This window comes from Eptatretus burgeri, chromosome 12, assembly GCF_056783735.1.
Source record: "Eptatretus burgeri isolate ZD-2024b chromosome 12, Ebu_testis_v1, whole genome shotgun sequence".
In the NCBI taxonomy this organism is placed as follows: domain Eukaryota; kingdom Metazoa; phylum Chordata; class Myxini; order Myxiniformes; family Myxinidae; genus Eptatretus; species Eptatretus burgeri.
Window position 1 is genome coordinate 88,225,411 of NC_140972.1, and position 17,878 is coordinate 88,243,288.

Sequence of the window (17,878 nt, forward strand, 5' to 3'; positions counted from 1 at the left end):
AGGTAACCCGATTATAAATGGGAGGACCCTCGGTCACACGGTTGAGTTATTGGCGTCCACGGTTGGTTAAGTGACCCACTGCATCATGGAATTATTCGTGAGCGACGGCCTACAAATCCGGGGAGTCTGATGGGTAGCTTCCCCCACCTAGTGGTCTTCTCACCCGACCCCACCGGCCCACAACAATATTATTGATTAAACATATATATATATATATATATATATATATATATATATATATATATATATATATATATATATATGTATTAAATAAAGGAGGTATTTAGATATAAAATATTAAATAAATAGAATAAATAAAAAAAATAATTAACGTCATTTATAAAACATGATAAATAAGCATTAAATAATTTGTTGGTGGTTGCTCGGATATGCAGCGCAGCATGTTGAAATTGGTTGTTCATGACAGTTTGAATATTTGAATGACAGTTTGAGTCGCTGGTTAGATGGAGGTGCTGTGAAATGGACATGTCTACAAGGTAAAGTGTTTATCGCTTTATATATTATCATATAAAGTGATGTATGATTGAAGTTATTCATATGTCGTAATACTTTCAATATAAGTAAAAATTATGTATGTTTGAATGAGGATATTGCATTGCTGTGTTGACTGACTGTCTGGACACAACTTTGAGATTGTGGGTCCATTGATGTTGAGTAATCCACTGATGTGGACCTGTGACCGGGGTTGTTGTTTGCCGTTTGGAGAGGTTCTGGGCTGAAAGGATCGAAACCTCGATGAAAAACGGTGCCCAGCTGATGATCTGAGCAGTTGGGAAATCAGTAAATTCCTTATAAGTTAAGGTTATAACTTAAAATAAAATAGCTTTCATAAGTACTTACCAGTACATTGTGTGTGTGTGTGTGTGTGTGTGTGTGTGTGTGTGTGTGTGTGTGTGTGTGAGTGTGTGTGTGTGTGTGTGTGTGTGTGTGTGTGTGTGTGTGTGTGTGTGTGTGTGTGTGTGTGTGTGTGTGTGTGTGTGTGTGTGTGTGTTGTTATTCCTGGCTTCCTTCTTTGGACTATGGTGCAGTAATTGGTCTTTATGTTTATTCTCTCGATGGTAACTTTCTCAAGGGTAGACCTTTGAGCCAGTACCTAAACCAGAATCCAACCTTTATATTGTTTAAAATCCTCAACTTATTTTGGGTTTTATTTCAGGAAATGATTCACAAGACAATTTTGAATGAAACTTGCTTTAAGATTGGAAATAAAACATTTAACATCAAACATTTTACTTGTTATATTGCTGTTACGTTTAGATGAGCATACTCAGTCATCAGGACACATTTAGCTGTTTGGTTAAGACAGGTGTGACGATTGGACAATGTTTCATGTGAATTGGCAAACATGGAGTAATGCTAAACTACAGTTGTGGTATAAAGCCCTAAAATAGCCGAATGCAACAGCTAATTCTCAACTCCCCCTGTATGTCTTTAGTCACGGATCTTCAACACAAAGGGCATGGGAATCAGATCCACAACGGTCCGCTTCTCATAGCTCAGATCCGGCTTGGACATCAGGACTATCCATGTCTGGCCAAACTGCCGGGAGAAAAGAAGTGCAGAGTGCAACAAAGTTAATGGTACGAATCTGTTTGCACCACAATAGTAATAATTATTATCGTTTCCATTTTCTAATATCACAAATATCTACAGTATTACTTTTATTCAGTACTATCAATAGTATTTAGTAATTCATTGATCTATTACTTTTATTCAACAGTCACCTCTATCCAAATCAACTTGACGTTCAAAAGACGAGATCCTAACTTTAAAAAGTGCTTTCAGGCTCATTCATGAGCTTGGACTATGCACATCAACCAATGTGGGATAAAGATATTAATATGTGGGAAAATATCGGTGTTTACTTTTGGGAGATATCAGTGTACCACGAAAATCAGTGTCCTACTGAAAATACCACGACATGAATTACAAGGATGTTAGTCAACCATAAATACATCATAATACTGTCTATAATAGGATTTAAACATGGGATTTTTGCATCATGTGGTAAATGCTCAGAAGTGACTACCAACAGGCCAAATTACACATTATTAAACAGGACATTGATCAGTTTTTTAATTTAATGAAAACAATTAATTATATTTTTTTTTACATGAACAGGATGTTGTAAAGATATCGGAGATACATCCGACTCCTTGTCATTAATAGGATATACCCACCAACCTCGAAAGATAATTTTCAGGTGAAAGTCATTAAAATTGATAGTTTCTAGTTTTGTGCACTTAATTAAAGAGGAAGTATCTGGGCCTGTTACGCCTGCTCCCGGTCTGTTATCTGACTCTCTGGGCCTGTCACTCCGGCAACTCAGACAAGTATGTCGCCTGTCTGCATTGTCCATCCCCTTCCCTCCACCCGGAAGTTTCTCGACATTGTCTGTTAGCTGTTCCCCCAAAATTCATGGCTGCTACCAATTGAATGTATTGAAACTTAATTCAATTCCCTCAAGGAAACTTGGGATGGGTGGAACTATGATGTTGCTCAATACAATGTACCAGTGCCAAAAAAAAACTACCAGATTTAAAGGCAGAAGTAATCGTTTTCATATTAAAAAGGCAATGTGAGTTAGAGGGCCGTTTCATTTTGTTATCCTGCTGAGTGCATCTTTTGTATACAGTGTCAAGGCTCGTGGAGGAGATGGAACACAGAACGGACCAGGATGTAATGGAATGAAAAGAACAGCAGAACTAGTGTGGGGGAGATACACCAACAACAGGGTTTTGCACTGTATTTATCCAAGGTGGTGATGAGGGCTGACTTCCAAAAATATGAAAGATGACCTTGGGCAGATTATGGGGTGAACAGAGCAGAAAAAAAAGGATGTACAAGAGCAGTAGAGCAGGTTTTTAGAACATGTGTGCTGATGTCGTGCAGGCCAGTGGCAGAATGAGAATGAAGGGTTGCCAGGAACTTGTTCACTTTCTCAGGTGAAAGAGACAGAGTTCCGGAGCAGTTGGGTGCAACTGGATAGGGTGGGTATATCAAGCGAGGGGTTGGATAAACAAGATTTAGAAGCAAACACAGAATTAAGGCATTTGTCCTTCTCACAAAAAGAGTTGCCCGTGGTGCTTATGGACGTGAGTGAAGTGATGTAGAAGCATATTCCAGACAGACTTGACAAGGTGCCACTTTGGTTTTTGCAGAAGGAGACAAGTTGAGAGCTTAGACTTGAGGTTGGCCAGATGTTGGTTTATGGCTCACCTGAGGGTGGACAAACAATTGCTGCAGTCTTTGTGGAGTGAACTGCGGTTGCCTTTTGTCAGAATTGCCTTCCAGGAAGAGAAAGCAAGTTCTTTTAAGGTAACTGCCTTACCGTGGGATTCAGCGTACAATGGGAGGGAGGATAGGTGTGATAACTGAAGACGAGCGGGTTTCTGTTGAAGAATTCCCAGGCCACGTTAATATCAAGGGGTGGCGGATATAGGAGGTAAGCCCTGAAGTGAAATGGTGGCTTGCAGTCTTGAAAAGTCAGCCTGAGTGAACTTCCAGAATCGCTAGCACTGAGATAGCTCTCGGAAAATAGCCCCTCACAAGATTTTGACTCTCAGAAGCATGTGATTAGGCAAACCAATTGATTCAGAGGAAGAACAGGAGACATTAGCAGGAAAGTTGGTCATGATTGTGGCCAGTTTATTATTCTTCAGCTGTAGTGGAATACTGGTATCGCGAGTTGGTTTATCGCCGATTTTATTCCTTGGGGAGGGGTATCCATCCATTGGGAACACACTCTGTGCAGAGCGTTGGTGCTGCCGAAGCGGTCTCCTTGGCTGCTGGGCACAATCCTGGACGGGTCGCCACTCCGACACAGGACACCAGCAAGCTGGCACTCATTTTGCCGACCTCAGAAGGATGACAGGCAGTCAACCCCACCAGGTATTAATTCAACAGGTGAGCTAGATTTGAACTGAGGACCCGAGGATCCCAAGCCCACCACCCTAACCATGAAGCCAACACCAGGCATGATGAGTGAATTGAAGTGATTGAAAGCAGACACGATCCTCACGAAAATTAGTGATAATTCTAATCTAATGGAGAAGAAGAAAATGGACAGAACAGCTGCGGAGAAGAGCGAGAAACTGAGGGTAAGTAGCATTGTGTTTTTTAACCCAGCATTTCTATTTAGCATCGGCTGATCAGCATCACTTTAGTAAAATCAATCAGTAAATTTCTCCATTACATATCAGACATACGTACAGCAGTAAGCAGAGTGAGTAGTAATATATGTGTAGCTTCTATGTGCCAAGCAGATAAATAATCTATAGAAACAGAAAACAATGAAACGTTGTTTAATCTAAGTGACCATGGAGCATAGCTTGACAGCAAAAAACAACTTTTACATTTTAATGCCTGTCTGTTATTTGTGGATGCTTGCTCTGGTGGACTGTCAAGGACAGGGCATGCAGTCCACTGCCGACAGAAACATTCAGGTCGAGACACACTATGTGCGATGCATGATGATACACGTACAACATTGAAAGGGTCTACAAGTTAGAAAGTGCAATAATTATTGTCTGACTTTTACTTTTGAGTTTTGTCACTTATGATTTACCACTGTGAGCAAACTCTCACATGTAATTCTCACAACTCCTCAACAAAAAAGCATCACCCTTCCTTTCCCAACTCTCAACATCCCTTTGCTCCCCCCCCCCCACCGCCCAAACCCCAAGTCCTCACCCTTTCACTCCCAATCCGAAGGCATCGATCCCCTCCCAGGACACAAGCCTTCAACCCTCGCTCCCCCCCCCCCCCGTATCCAAATTTGTCCCACCTTTGCTCTCACCATCCTCCCGCTCATAAAAGCCCATTCCCGGGAAACGGGCATTCCCACATCAAATCAGCGAAATATGTAACATTTTCTGCTCCCCGATCATGCTATCACTGACTTCACAGAAACCCGTCGGGGGCCATTAAAAAATTACGTCTTGCATTTTTTCCCCCCAAATCTAACACCTTCACCCCCACCATCCTCCCCCATAAAGCTCCGTAATGCTTCAGACACCCCCTGAAATATTTTGTAACATTTGATGAAGACCCCCCCCCCCCTATTTATTTCCTTAATCCTGGGATGCCACTTTATCCCATTGTTTTTTCAGTTACTACAAACTATTTTTGAAAACGTAAAGGCAGTATAGTGTCCTGTCAATGTCAATAAGACAAGGCAGCAGTCAGAATCCCTGTAATGACGTCATCAGACGAATCGCTTGGAGTGATGCAATCATTTCTCAATATGTTCAATTGCTTTCATTTGCAAATGAGATTATGTGTATGTGGAAATTGCAATGATGGAATTTAAATAAAGCGATTTGCTTTTATCATAAATGTATTGAATACATTGAATTCTACACCGTCGAAAGATGGGTCAAAAACGACATACACCATATCATCTCAAAAACTTGTGGACGGATTATCACAAACTTTGTGGATGAGATGGTTAGATGACAAGAACAAGCCGATTAGATTTTGGAGGTCCGGATCCAGACCCAGCCTATCAGTGGGATACAAAACGTAAACTGTTCAGCCTGGCAGAGGTACGCACTCTAGCGAGTGCTGTTCTTGTTACGACAAGAATTACAGAGAAGTGTGACATCAAAATGCCAATAAACTCTACATTTACCACGTTCTACCTCTATGATTTACCACTTACCAGTTGTTATTGCTGAGTCTTTTTCGACGTCGTCCCGATTGTTGTGAACGCCAGGTATTTCATGACCTCAGGTTCATACACGTACGGTCTGACAGCACCTTCTACATCATTATTTTGACCATCGTTATGATCTGAGGATTCTTGATCAGAAAATTATTCATCAAATTCACTTTCTGAGGAGTCTTAAGGAGTTGTGCGGCCATTATTATTATTTGTGTGCTGAGACAATCGTTCCAGTGGCCACGTCACACAGATGACGCAATGACCATGGAGTTTTTCTGGAATCTTTAGGAGTGGTAATAGCCAGGTTGGGTTTGTTCTTAACTTTAACATCTTTAAAAAAAAAAAAGTCGAATTAAAAACCATGTTCAGTTATTTATTTATCCCTTATGAATCAATGTTAGCACATCAAACAAAACAAAAAATTCTGATTCTGTGGATGTTTAAAGCCAAGCAAAATGGGGCGAATCGTTCACTTCTTGGGGAAAGTATAATTTTTGGTATGTAAGTAGTATGACTACTTATATACCAAGAGCCCTTAGGCTCATTCTTACTTGCGACGTGTCGCAAGTCCACAAGAGCTCCACATGGTTGTTGTTGCTGTTGTTATTGTGGTTCTTGTTGGGGGGTCGATTTTTGAAATGTGCACCTATTGGTCGGACAGCTGCCAGACCCCACCCACATTTGTCACTTCACTCCACCCACCATGGCACCCAGACAAAATTATATGGGTGCCGTCTTCTTTTCTGGTGGGCCGAAGACATCAGGCCTGCAGGTCTCTGCTGAATATGCACTGCCCGGGTTTGTTGCATCAGATTTCCATTGGCTTTGTTCGGGGAAGGTTACAATGAGGGAGTCTGAAAAGTCTAATCAATGTCGAATTAAAATTATAAGTAAAGTTTAATCAAGCCCGTCAGCACGCATGGTACACGCCTCCCTAAAAAATAGCGTTACGTAATTTTGAACGGGTCTATATTGGAGTTGAACAATCCGTGACACGCCTGGTGTTGGCTTAATGGTTTGGGTGGTGGGCTTGGGATCCCCCTCAGCTGTTGAATTAATGCCAGGTGGGGTTGACTCTGCCTGTCATCCTTCCAAGGTCGGCAAAATGAGTGCCAGCTTGCTGGTAACCTGTGTTGGAGTGGTGATCTGTTCAGGATTGTACCCAATAGCCAAGGAGACTACTTAGGCAGCAACAATGCTCTGCACAGAGTATGGTCCCAATGGATGGATGGAATCTGTAACAGTGTAACAAATCAGCTCATTCTGATATAACCATGGCGGAGGCTGATATGGATGAGAGGTGTTGAGTTAATCTTTTACTAACGCATTAAATGCCTCTTTCCCAATCGGCCCGTGACTGGATTTTGTCGGAGGTTGTGACCACAGTGCGGTCATTTTTGTTCGAATCAGATTCACCTGCGGAACTCCCCTGGTGCTCGCCATCTTGATTTCCAATATGGCCACTGCATAGACTTGTTTTCCTTTATATCTTCCTTTTCAGGATGGAAAAGTAATTTCAATGACCACACCTCTATTTTCTGGTTCACAGAATCCAATAAGCCTATCATTTACAAGAGTCCTGATGTACAGCAACCATCTTGGATTTCAAAATGGCCACCCATGTACTTATTAAATTATCTCCAAATCAGAAGAGAAATTTGATTTAATTTGAATGTTTACCTCTTGCATCCCTAGTCTTGGTGGCATTGTTCGTCACACTTGCAAAATGCTGGGCATTGTAAGTTTTTTTGAAAACATTTGCAATTTCCTTTGCAAGCAGATTTGCAGTCAGCCTGTCATCCTTCTGAGGTCAGTGAAATGAGTACCAGTGTACTGGTGTAGGGGCACAGCATCATTGGTACAGTTATGCCCCCAGAAAATGATAGCTACCTGGCAGCCAACTTGCCATATAGAGGAAAAAAAAGAAGATCATTTTACTGCAAAATAAATGGCTGGTGTCATTCTGTGAGAAGATTGGTTGAACCGTCCTGAGCTGCAGCTTCGTGATGTGTCAATGGGAAATTGTGTTCCGAGTATGGAACTAAAGATTTACGAATGATTATTTATTATCGGGAATTTATCTCATTCATTTTAATCTGCAAATAACAGAAAACACACTCACTCTCAATTTCCAGGATTTTCCATGATCGTCGGTGAAATTCCATGACTTTCCGGGCCTGGAAGAGCATTTTGGTAAATTTCATGACAATCCAGGATTTCCATGACCTGCACAGACCCTGATGAAAACTCTTTCCAGTGCCCAAAGCAATCCACTGTTCTTCAACTGGTACATTGAAAAAGTTAGCAATTGCCAGCACAATATGATCTGTATCTACTGTCTGAATCATGATCTTCTTCAGACCTGTCTCAGTGGCATCCTTCTTAGGAAGCATAATCCAGGTGTCTGCCTCTTCATGAGTACAGGGTTCCAACATCTGAGTGTCGAGATTGGACACATACCACAGCATCACTGATGGTGGAAATATATTTCCGTTCCTTCCACGGCATGTTGTCCACTTTTATGTGCAAGGAATCTTAAAAGATCATCCTTGTTTAGATCATTGACCAATAAACTATGCCAGTGAACAGCTAACTTTAGACACGTCACCATGAACCCTGTGCTCTCGAGTTTGGAGTTTGAGGCTATAATTTGGAAAGGTCAAAACTATGTCTACTCTCGAAGTACTTTCGAGCTGTGATGTCATGTATGGTACAAATGTGTTATTTGCGTACTCCTCGAACGTACTCGATGTTCCAACAGACAGAAAATGAACAACTCCTGTACCATAAACTATTTTGGCATCAACTGATGGAACATGACACTGCAGTTGTGTTTTTTTTTTTCCAAGACATGTTCAAACATCTGTCTTGTATCCTTGCCTCATCTGTCCTGCTTTTGATATTGATGCAGGGACGGCTGGTTTTTGTGGCAGAATAAGTTTGAGATCTCAGTCTCTCCTTTTACTGACAATGTACAACCTTGAAAAGAGTGAACAGTCATTCTTCAGCTCTGATACTTTCACCTCATCTTTGGAGAGAACCGCTTCCTTTGGCCTGGATAGAACCGTACTGAATGGAGGAAGGTTATTCCTGGATATTGCATCAATGTTTGGTTTTTCCTACTTCCTGAATCGCTGCTCTAGATATGTTTTGTACTGGGCTTTGCCAAATGTTTTTATGTCACGTACATTGGATTAAACGAGCAGGCATAATGTCATTTGAATCAAGAGTAAGCAACTCTTCACTGTCTTCTTCAAAGAGGTACCCCATCTCCTCTAATGTAGAGACAAGGGAGTGCACATCATCAGCAAATGACTCGTGAACACTCGACTCCTGTTTATGATGCCTATCTCCAATCATCTGTTTTTGAAGGAAGGCTATCTTCAAATTCATCACTTATCCTCGAGATCTCCAGACCTGCAAACCATCCATCGTCTCCAGGCCCCAGGATGTTCAATGAGGCCAACATATCAGTAATACGTCCACTTGATGCAATGATATTGCTGAAAAGGCACGAGGCGTCGTATTTGAAGTGAATGTACCAAGAGAGAAATGTCTGAAAACATTTGGGCACTTGTCAGGCAAGGCAACCATATCTCGGATGTGTACGTGTAGCCAGCGGGCATAGTTTGTGTGGTTCAATGCAAAGAACCAGGGTCCTAGCTGTGCCGATTCCACATACAAGCCAAAGCGCAAAGCACAAAGTGACCAAACAAACTGCAGTATTGTCATCTCAAAGTCGAGAACAATCGACCAGCAAGTAAACTCTGGATGCCGAGATGATTTCAAGATGTCCTTCGGCACGTGGTGGTCATCGATGACTGACCGTGTGCACTGGGAATAGGCTTTCTACTGTAAATGATATAACGAAGCAACAGTTACCTGATGGGCACGTCCTGTTTTCATCAGATGAGATGTGTGTCGGAAGGAGTTGGCCGTTCCCTGACTTGCGATGTCAGCCTGAACTACTGCATTTGTCCATCCACTTCCAGCCATGAAGTCGCCAATGGTTTTAAAGACAGCCATCTCTGTGTCTAGCCTGCCAGACATTATTACCTCCGCCACCGAAGGTGGAAGGAGGTTATGTTTTCACCCCTTTCTCTCTGTTTGTCTGTCTGTTTGTGTACAGGATATCTCAAAAAGTTGTAAACGGATCCAGATGAAATTTTGTGAGCAGGTTCAGTGTGTGATAAGGACGAACTGATTCAATTTTGGTGAAGGTCCGGATCCGGATTCGACTCCGCGAATTTTTTTTTAAGTGATTCTTCACCATAGAGAGATTGGGCTAAACCGATATATAGCGGATTTGGACGAAACTTGGTGGACATGCTGGGTGTGTCGCAAGGACGAATTGTTTCGATTTTGGTGAAGATCCGAATCCGGATGTGGATACGAGAATTATTTAATTTTTAAAGTGATTCTTCACTGTTGAGAGATTGGGGCCAAAAACGATATAGGACTGTTGTATAGCATGATATTTCAAAAATGTGTTGGGCCCGATATGTTCTCATCGGGCATTACATGGCGGGGGTTGCGCTCTACCGAGTGCCCTTCGAGTTACATATGTGTCCTTACAAAATATTTCTGGATACTTCTACTGTACCTGCTCAGCAATGGAGAAAGGGGGCTGGTCGAATGTTAGTACTGTCACTTGCCCTGCTTTCAACAGTTCTACGGTAGCTTTATTTGTTTTCACGATGTGGGTGATCATTGCCGCAGAATGTGATTTCTCCCTGAACAGCGGTAGTAAGGCAATGCTCGCCATTGGTTTTGGAGGTTGTTCCTGGTGAAAGGCATGGCATGCTGCCCATGAAACAAAATCCTTATCACCAAGCTTTCCCTTTTCACACAGTTTCATCAGTTCCTCCAACGATCAATATTCCCACACTATAGTCATTGTTTCATGTAATAGTGAGACTTGTGATGGAGTGGTTGTGAAATTAACCTCCAGAAGGACCTGACGACAGCCACCGCATGGTGTAATGTACGTGTCCACCACTTCACTGGAAACAGAACAAAAAAAACCAGCATCATGTTATCAATGAATTCAAGTTCATAACAGCTTCATTAATTTTAGGTCGAATATAACAAATTATTTTTAAATAACAGACAATGAAACAGGAAGAAAAATACAATGTATAATCAGGAGGGAGGTCAAAAACAATCTTTGATGAGAAAATCTGGTTTAAATTATTATCGTTTATTTGCTGTTCTTGTTCTTCGATGGATAAAACTTGTTTACGAATACGTACACTCGTACAGTCTGAACGCCTTATCATGTTGCTGCTGCTGCTGCTGCTGCTCCGCAGCTCCTCGTGCTGCTCCGCACATTGTACGTTCCACAAAAATATTTCTCATGGAATGTTTCCAATTCCTCTACATCTCTATCTCTATCTCTCAATCTCTCTCCCCTGATCTAGGAATCATAAGGCATCGGTCTGACAAATGGAACATATTGTTGTGTCCACGGCAGTTAAGTTAAATACTCCGACCCAATTGTTGTGGACCAACCATGGTTGTCGTGGTTGGTGAACACCAACCTGGATGGATAGCCGAATGGTTCAACCTTCGAGGCGAACATGTGATCCTTGGAGATTATAGCACATGCGGGATGGAGGGCAGCGAAGGCGTGTACCGGACGGAAGCAAAAGGGTATATACTCGAACCACAACGAATAGACAGACACAAGCAATCTTAATAAGTAAGGGTTTAATGAACATAAATCAAATGTTCAAAATGGAAATAAATAAACACGTGATATTAAAAACGTGAGGTAAACGAAAGCTAATTTTGAGACGTCTCCACACACTCAGACACAGACAAGGGGAAAGATAAAATAAAAGAAAATCCTTCCCTGTATTCTGGCACTTAGATGTGTCCAGAGATAATCTTTTATGAGCTTGGCGATCATACCGCGTCGTCCTGCGTGGGAAACCGCACCCAAAATGGTGTGAAGCCGCTCTCTGCACGGGAAACGTGCGTGAGTTAATTCGTGTGGCAGTATTCAACGCCAAGGCTTACAAACCGCCGTGCAGCTTCATCTCACGAACGAACCTGCCGACCCCGCTCCTCTCTTACACCAGGTCCGCTCACAACGATAGTCCACCTTCCTCTTCGAACAGACAATGGGATAACGCCAAGTTATGGCTGAGAGACGCGCTCCTCTTCTTCCCTCTCTCCTCATATAAACGTACAACTTCGCGACTCAGCCGATCAAATGATGGTGAGCGTCTTATTTCAGCACACAGGCAAATTCACACAGCACAAACACGAAAACTGTGCAGCCTTCTTCACTGTGTTGAGGAGAAGCGAGAGTTAAAACCAGACCCTCTGTCTCAACCGCGTACCTCGCCCAACTGCATCTGCTCTTCGATTATGCCCTCTTGCACCTTCTCACATCACCCCGCCAAATATAATCAGCCTCGGGAGCGTGGCTTGCCGGTACCAAGCTAGGAAGGCGGGGATTCTTTTGCCTGCTCGGAAATGTTCGTCTATGTTGTTGTTGTTGTTGTTGTTGTTGTTGTTGTTGTTGTTGTTGTTGTTGTTGTTGTTGAAAACGTGGTTCTTTTATTGCCAGTTTTGTAAATGCAAAAATATAGGAAAAGGTCATAGGGGGCAATCACATACTGGGACAAATTAGCCTTAAACCCTAACTAATTAACACAGCACCACCCATGTGGTGATATGTAACAACTTAAGCTGACGGTTTTCCCTACTTAGTTTCATCAAGATGCCTCCTCCTCGTCCACGGACCATGCGACCATTTACAGTCCTAAATTCCTCCATCTACCCCACAAACATAACAATATCCTTCAATCCTAGAAAATCTCAGTTTCATCCAATTATTCCAGATGGATCAAACAAACCTACTTATCTATTTCTTTGGTCATCCACAGGAAGAGGTTCAGTCTCTTGAACTTCTTGACCTCACCATAATCACTGGCCTCTCTTGGACCGACTACAGAGTAAAACTGGCATCCAAAGCCAGCCACAGCCTGTGCATCATCCGTTAATCCAAATCTTTCCTTGCAAAATCTGAGCTACCCAAAGTCGACAAGGGCTCTGTCCGTAGCTCAATGAAGTACAGTTCTCCTTCATGTGCTGGTGTCCCAACATCACATCTGTCCTTCCTGGATTCTGTGGATTCTAAAGCTCTCAAAATTATTACAACTTCTCATGATGAGGCTGAAGCACAATGTCCGTTGCCAGCTAAACCTTGAATCCTGCTGTGAAAGGATGATAACTTGTGTGGAGGGCGCACCATTGCGGCAAAAATGTGGTTTTCAAGCCATGAGGCCAAATGCTGTTGAGGTGTCTGTCTCATTCAAAATGCAATTGCCTGTTCTGACACATTCAATCCAAGCACACACACACACACACACACACACACACACACACACACACACACACACACACACACACACACACACACACACACATTGGTGGTGACCTCGAGCAGAATGACTCGAATACGACCGAGTCATCATGAGCCAGCTGTAGAGATAACACCAGCAGGACAACACTAATTTATTCAAATCATCAGAATAGATGGTAGGTGTGAATGAATCACAATAAACAAAGAAAGTGAATGAATCTGCAAACCAATTAAATTCCTTGAGATACCCAAAGCGAGTTTACACTGTTAGTTCAGCATTTCAGTGGCTGAGAAGCCAAGGTCAGGCCAGATTAGATCTGTGACTTGCTACAGGTACCATGTGAACCTGTACGAACCTGTTTCATGGACGCCCCCACAAATTTTGTCAGTGACTAAACTGACGCCCCCACAAATGCAAAGAAAACTGAAAACCCACTCTGTGGAAGTACCGCCTGTGCTGCTGCTCTTCGCAGGGCAGCTCACTGGATGACGGGATTCGGGAAAAGCCTTCGGGACATCCATTCCTTGATGACAGCAGGAAAATCACGGGGTAAACTTCCTGGGTCAGATTGAGGTCGTGTGTGGAGGAGTGGTGCTGAAGTGTCATCCACCAGATGGCATATCCTTCAGTTAACCTGAGGCAGTCCCTTCAGGTGGGTGCCTGGAATGTCGAGTCCCAAAAAGAGGATGATCACCTGTCTGTTATCATCTGATGTCAAGCGTTTGAGCATAGGTATTGCAGCACTCTCTGAGGTTCGGAGACTGCATCGTGCGCGAGACCATGGCGGGTGGCTACACCTACTGTTGGTCTGGTCGCTCTGATGGTTACCATGCCCAAGGAGTTGCTGTAACTGTGTCCAATTAGCGAACTGCAATGATAATCGAGGCAACACCGGTCAACGAGCGTATTATGAGACGAAGGAGTCATCACTCCTTGGGTATCGTTTCCATGGTTTCTGGATATGCTCTGACTGAAGCGAGTGATCTCACCGTGAAGGACGCATTCTCTGCCACGCTCGAGTCTGTGATTGATCAGTGCCCCAGATGAGATACTCTTCTCGTCTTCGTGGATTTCAACGCATCAACTGGAACCGATAGGGACGGATATGAGACATGTGTTGATCCCCATGGGTCTAGAACTGTGAACCAGAATAGCACCAAGTTCCTTGACCTTGCAAGGAGTCATGGACTTAGGGTAGCTGGTTCATGGTTTTGGCAACCACAGGCTGATCGCTGGACTTGGTCTTCTAACGTTGGTGGTGTGGCAAAGGAGATTGACTATGTGCTCGTTGATGGTCGCTGGAGGATGATCCAGAACTTTAGGGTCTACCGGAGTGCTCAGTTCCACAATACCGACCACAGGCTTGTTGTAGCAACTCTGAAGTTGCAGATTAAATCCGGAAAATGGTAACATCCCAGCCTAGGCTGGATGTTGGCTAGCTTAAGGACAAGAGGGTAGCTAAGGAGTTTGTGAACAGGCTGAGTGGGGATTTTGGGGGTCTGGGTGCTTTAGGGGATCCTGAAGAGTTGTGAGGTGCCTTCAAGACCACTGTCATTGATGTTGCCGGAAGATGTCTTGGAACTCACCGTAGGGCAAAGAAGAATTTTGTCTCTGAAGGGACATTTGATACCACTGACCAGAGTCTCAGGGCCAGGCTTAATGGCAGAGTTGAGCTGTTCAGGGAGTTGAGGTGTAAAACTGCACATGCACTGAGGGAGGACAATGGAGGCCTATGTGCGAGGAATCTGTGAGGAGGTAGAGCATCACCTGTGATCAAGTGACTCTCGGCCTGCTTACAGGGGAATTCACGCATTGCGTTCCTCCAAGCCCGTCCTTCAGTGTACTGCAGTTTTCGCGGAGGGGGGTGGGCTCTTGACAGAGGAGTCCAAAGTGAAGGCCCGCTGGGCCGGTTACTTTGAGTGGCTGTACCAGGCTGACCCACCAACCAATGAGTTTGATGTCAGGAGTGTTACTATTGCTGACCCTCCAATCAACTGTGATCCACCTTCGTTTGTGGAAACACAGGCTCTGGTGAACCGGTTGAAATGGGGTAAAGCTCCTGGGATCTGTGACATCCATTCTGAATTTCTCGAGGATGGTGGAAAGGCTGTACTCATGTCGTTGCATGATGAAAAGATGAAAGTTTTGTCAGGGGCTGCTTGCAGCCTATGTTGATCTCTGCAATGCATTAAATTCAGTGAATCGGGACGCCCCCTGGAGGATTCTTGGTCTTCGTGGGGTGCCACCAAAACTGATCAATCTGATGTCTGAACTAAACTCTGGTACTGAGAGTGCTGTGAGATGTGGTGCTACCATCTGTGACTTATTTCCAGTTGTTCCTGGAGTTCTTCAGTGGTGTGTACTGGCCCCGACAATTTTCAGCACTTGTATGGAATAGATTCTGGGGAGAATATTGAAGAGATCCATCTGCGGTGTGTTGTTTGTGAATGTCAAGATCTCTGACCTTGATTTCACAGATAATGCATTCATCTTTGTGGAGACTGGCTATGCTTTTGGAGGCCCTCACAGTGCTGAATGAGGAGTTGCAGCCAATGGGATTACAGGTTTCCTGGGTCAAAACTAAGATCCAGGCTTTCAATGACATCTTGGATGTTATCTGTTTGCAGTGAGGATATTGAGGTCACAGAGAGATTCACTTACCCTGGCAGTGATGTTCATGTCTCTTCTGGCTGTGAGCCAGAGGACAACAGACGTTTGGGTCGGGCCTGCGTAGTCATGGATTCACTGGATTATCGGGTGTGGCGCTGTCGGTGCCAATGCAGGAGGACAAAAGTCCGAGTCTTCAGGTCCTTGGTGCTTCCAGTCTTGCTCTACGGATGTGAGACGGACTCTGACCAAGGATCTGAGATGGAGACTCAATTCCTTCAGTACCGGATCTCTTCGGAGAATCCCTAGCTATCACTGGTCAGACTTTATGTCCAACGAGCGGTTGCTGAGAGAGACTCAAATGAGATTTGTTACCTGCATAGTCCTTGAGTATCAGGTGCTGTTGTATGGACATATGGCTCATTTTCCTGATACTGATCCTGCTCACCAGATTCCCTCAGCGATGGAGCCTCGTGAGTGGAGGAGGCCAATGGGCCGACCACGTGCCTTGTGGTTGTAGCAGGTTGATCGGCATCTCAAGTATATGGGGATAGGTCAGGCATCTGGCTGGGGGATGGCCAGTTGGAGGCCCCTGGGGTTCCGGCGAAAAGTGGATGCAGTGACGCGCTGCTCCAGCGGATGCTCCCACACCTGACCTGACCTCACCTCTCTTTTGCTTCTATCCATTTCACATCTCCCCTTTCTGCACCCCTCCCCTCACCCACACTCCCCAAGCTTCCCCCTCACCCTGTCCTCTCCAAGCTTCTCCTTCTCAGCTTCTTCTCGTCCCACTTCCTCTTGGCTTCCCCCTCATCCTGCGTCCTCTCGGCTTCCCCTCGTCCCAACTCCGATGAGCTCCCCTCTTCCCACCGCCTCTCGGCTCTCCCCTCACCCTGCCCCCTTGTGGCTCTCCCCTCGCCCTGCCCACACTCAGCTCCACCCTCGTCCCACCCACTCGGCTCACTTTTCCCCCTCAGCTCCTCCTTCCGTCCCTCATTGTGTGGACCTCAAACTTCCGAGGCCCCCACTCAAACCTGACAGATCTCATCATCCAGGCTGCTGCTGACAGCACAGACATCATCTGTTTAACACAATTCTTCCTTCCACAGGACATCCCTGACTCCTTATTGTTTCTTCCTGGCTATTTGCTCCTCTGATTTGATAGGCCTGAACCCCACCCTGACAGCAGAGTTGCACTTTATATCAAGAACTTAATTTCTCACTGTTGGTGTACTGATCCTACACCTCCAAAACCCCAGGAGTCCCTTTGGCTGTGAGGTCCCTCCGCTCCCACCTCTTGTTTGTTTGGGTCTGTGTTGTGCCATCATCCAAACAGTTATGACTCCATCTACATCTATCTCTTGATCTCTCTATCTACCTATCTATATGTCTGTGTCTGTGTCTCTGTGTGTCTGCTTCTCTCTCTCTCTCTCTCTCTCTCTCTCTCTCTCTCTCTCTCTCTCTCTCTCTCTCTCTCTCTCTCTCTCTCTCTCTCTCTCTCTCTCTCTCTCTCTCTCTCTCTCTCTCTCTCTCTCTCTCTCTCTCTCTCTCTCTCTCTCTCTCTCTCTCTCTCTCTCTCTCTCTCTCTCTCTCTCTCTCTCTCTCTCTGTGACTCTCTCTCTCTGTCTCTGTCTCTGTCTCTCTCTCTCTCTCTCTCTCTCTCTCTCTCTCTCTCTCTCTCTCTCTCTCTCTCTCTCTCTCTCTCTCTCTCTCTCTCTCTCTCTCTCTCTCTCTCTCACTGATTCATCCAATCTCATCTTCAATTATCCTACCCTTCTTCCCACCCATGGTACAATGAATCCTGGATTGAGGCAGTTGCTTTGAAACAACTTCCCTTCTTTTTCTGGAAGGCAAATCCGACCAAAGGCAACCTCAAATCATTCCATAAAGAATGGATCAAACGTGTGTCTACTCTCAGGAGAGCCGGAAAACAACTTCTGTCCAACCTCAAAAATGAACTTCAAAACCTGTCTCCCTCCTCCAAAACCTGGGAGCACCTTGTCAACTCTGTCTTTGGTGGATGCTCCCCTTCCCTCCCTTCCCTCACTTCAAACGACCCCACAGCAGACTGCTCTCATGAGAAGGCCGAATGTCTCAATTCTGTGTTTGCTCCCAAATCATCAGAATAGTGGACAGGTGTGAAGGAATCACAATACAACAAACAAAATGAATATATACAGAGCGAACCTGATGATGACGGTTCTGAAGA

The 17,878-nt window shown here is 44.4% G+C and overlaps 1 protein-coding gene across 2 annotated transcripts in view; it reads right to left on the reverse strand.

Annotated features, from left to right (window-relative positions):
• Nucleotides 1-1,196: 1,196 nt before the first annotated feature.
• Nucleotides 1,197-17,878, reverse strand: part of LOC147016077 (cytidine deaminase-like) — a 46,598-nt gene continuing 29,916 nt past the window's right edge. For both annotated transcript variants that reach the window (XM_085848774.1, XM_085848775.1), the window contains 2 exons: nt 10,632-10,689; nt 1,197-1,560 (listed from right to left, as the gene is read on the reverse strand). In XM_085848774.1, coding sequence (XP_085704900.1) covers nt 1,453-1,560; nt 10,632-10,689 — 166 coding nt within the window. In that variant the 3' untranslated portion in view covers nt 1,197-1,452. The remainder of the gene's footprint in view (nt 1,561-10,631; nt 10,690-17,878) is intronic.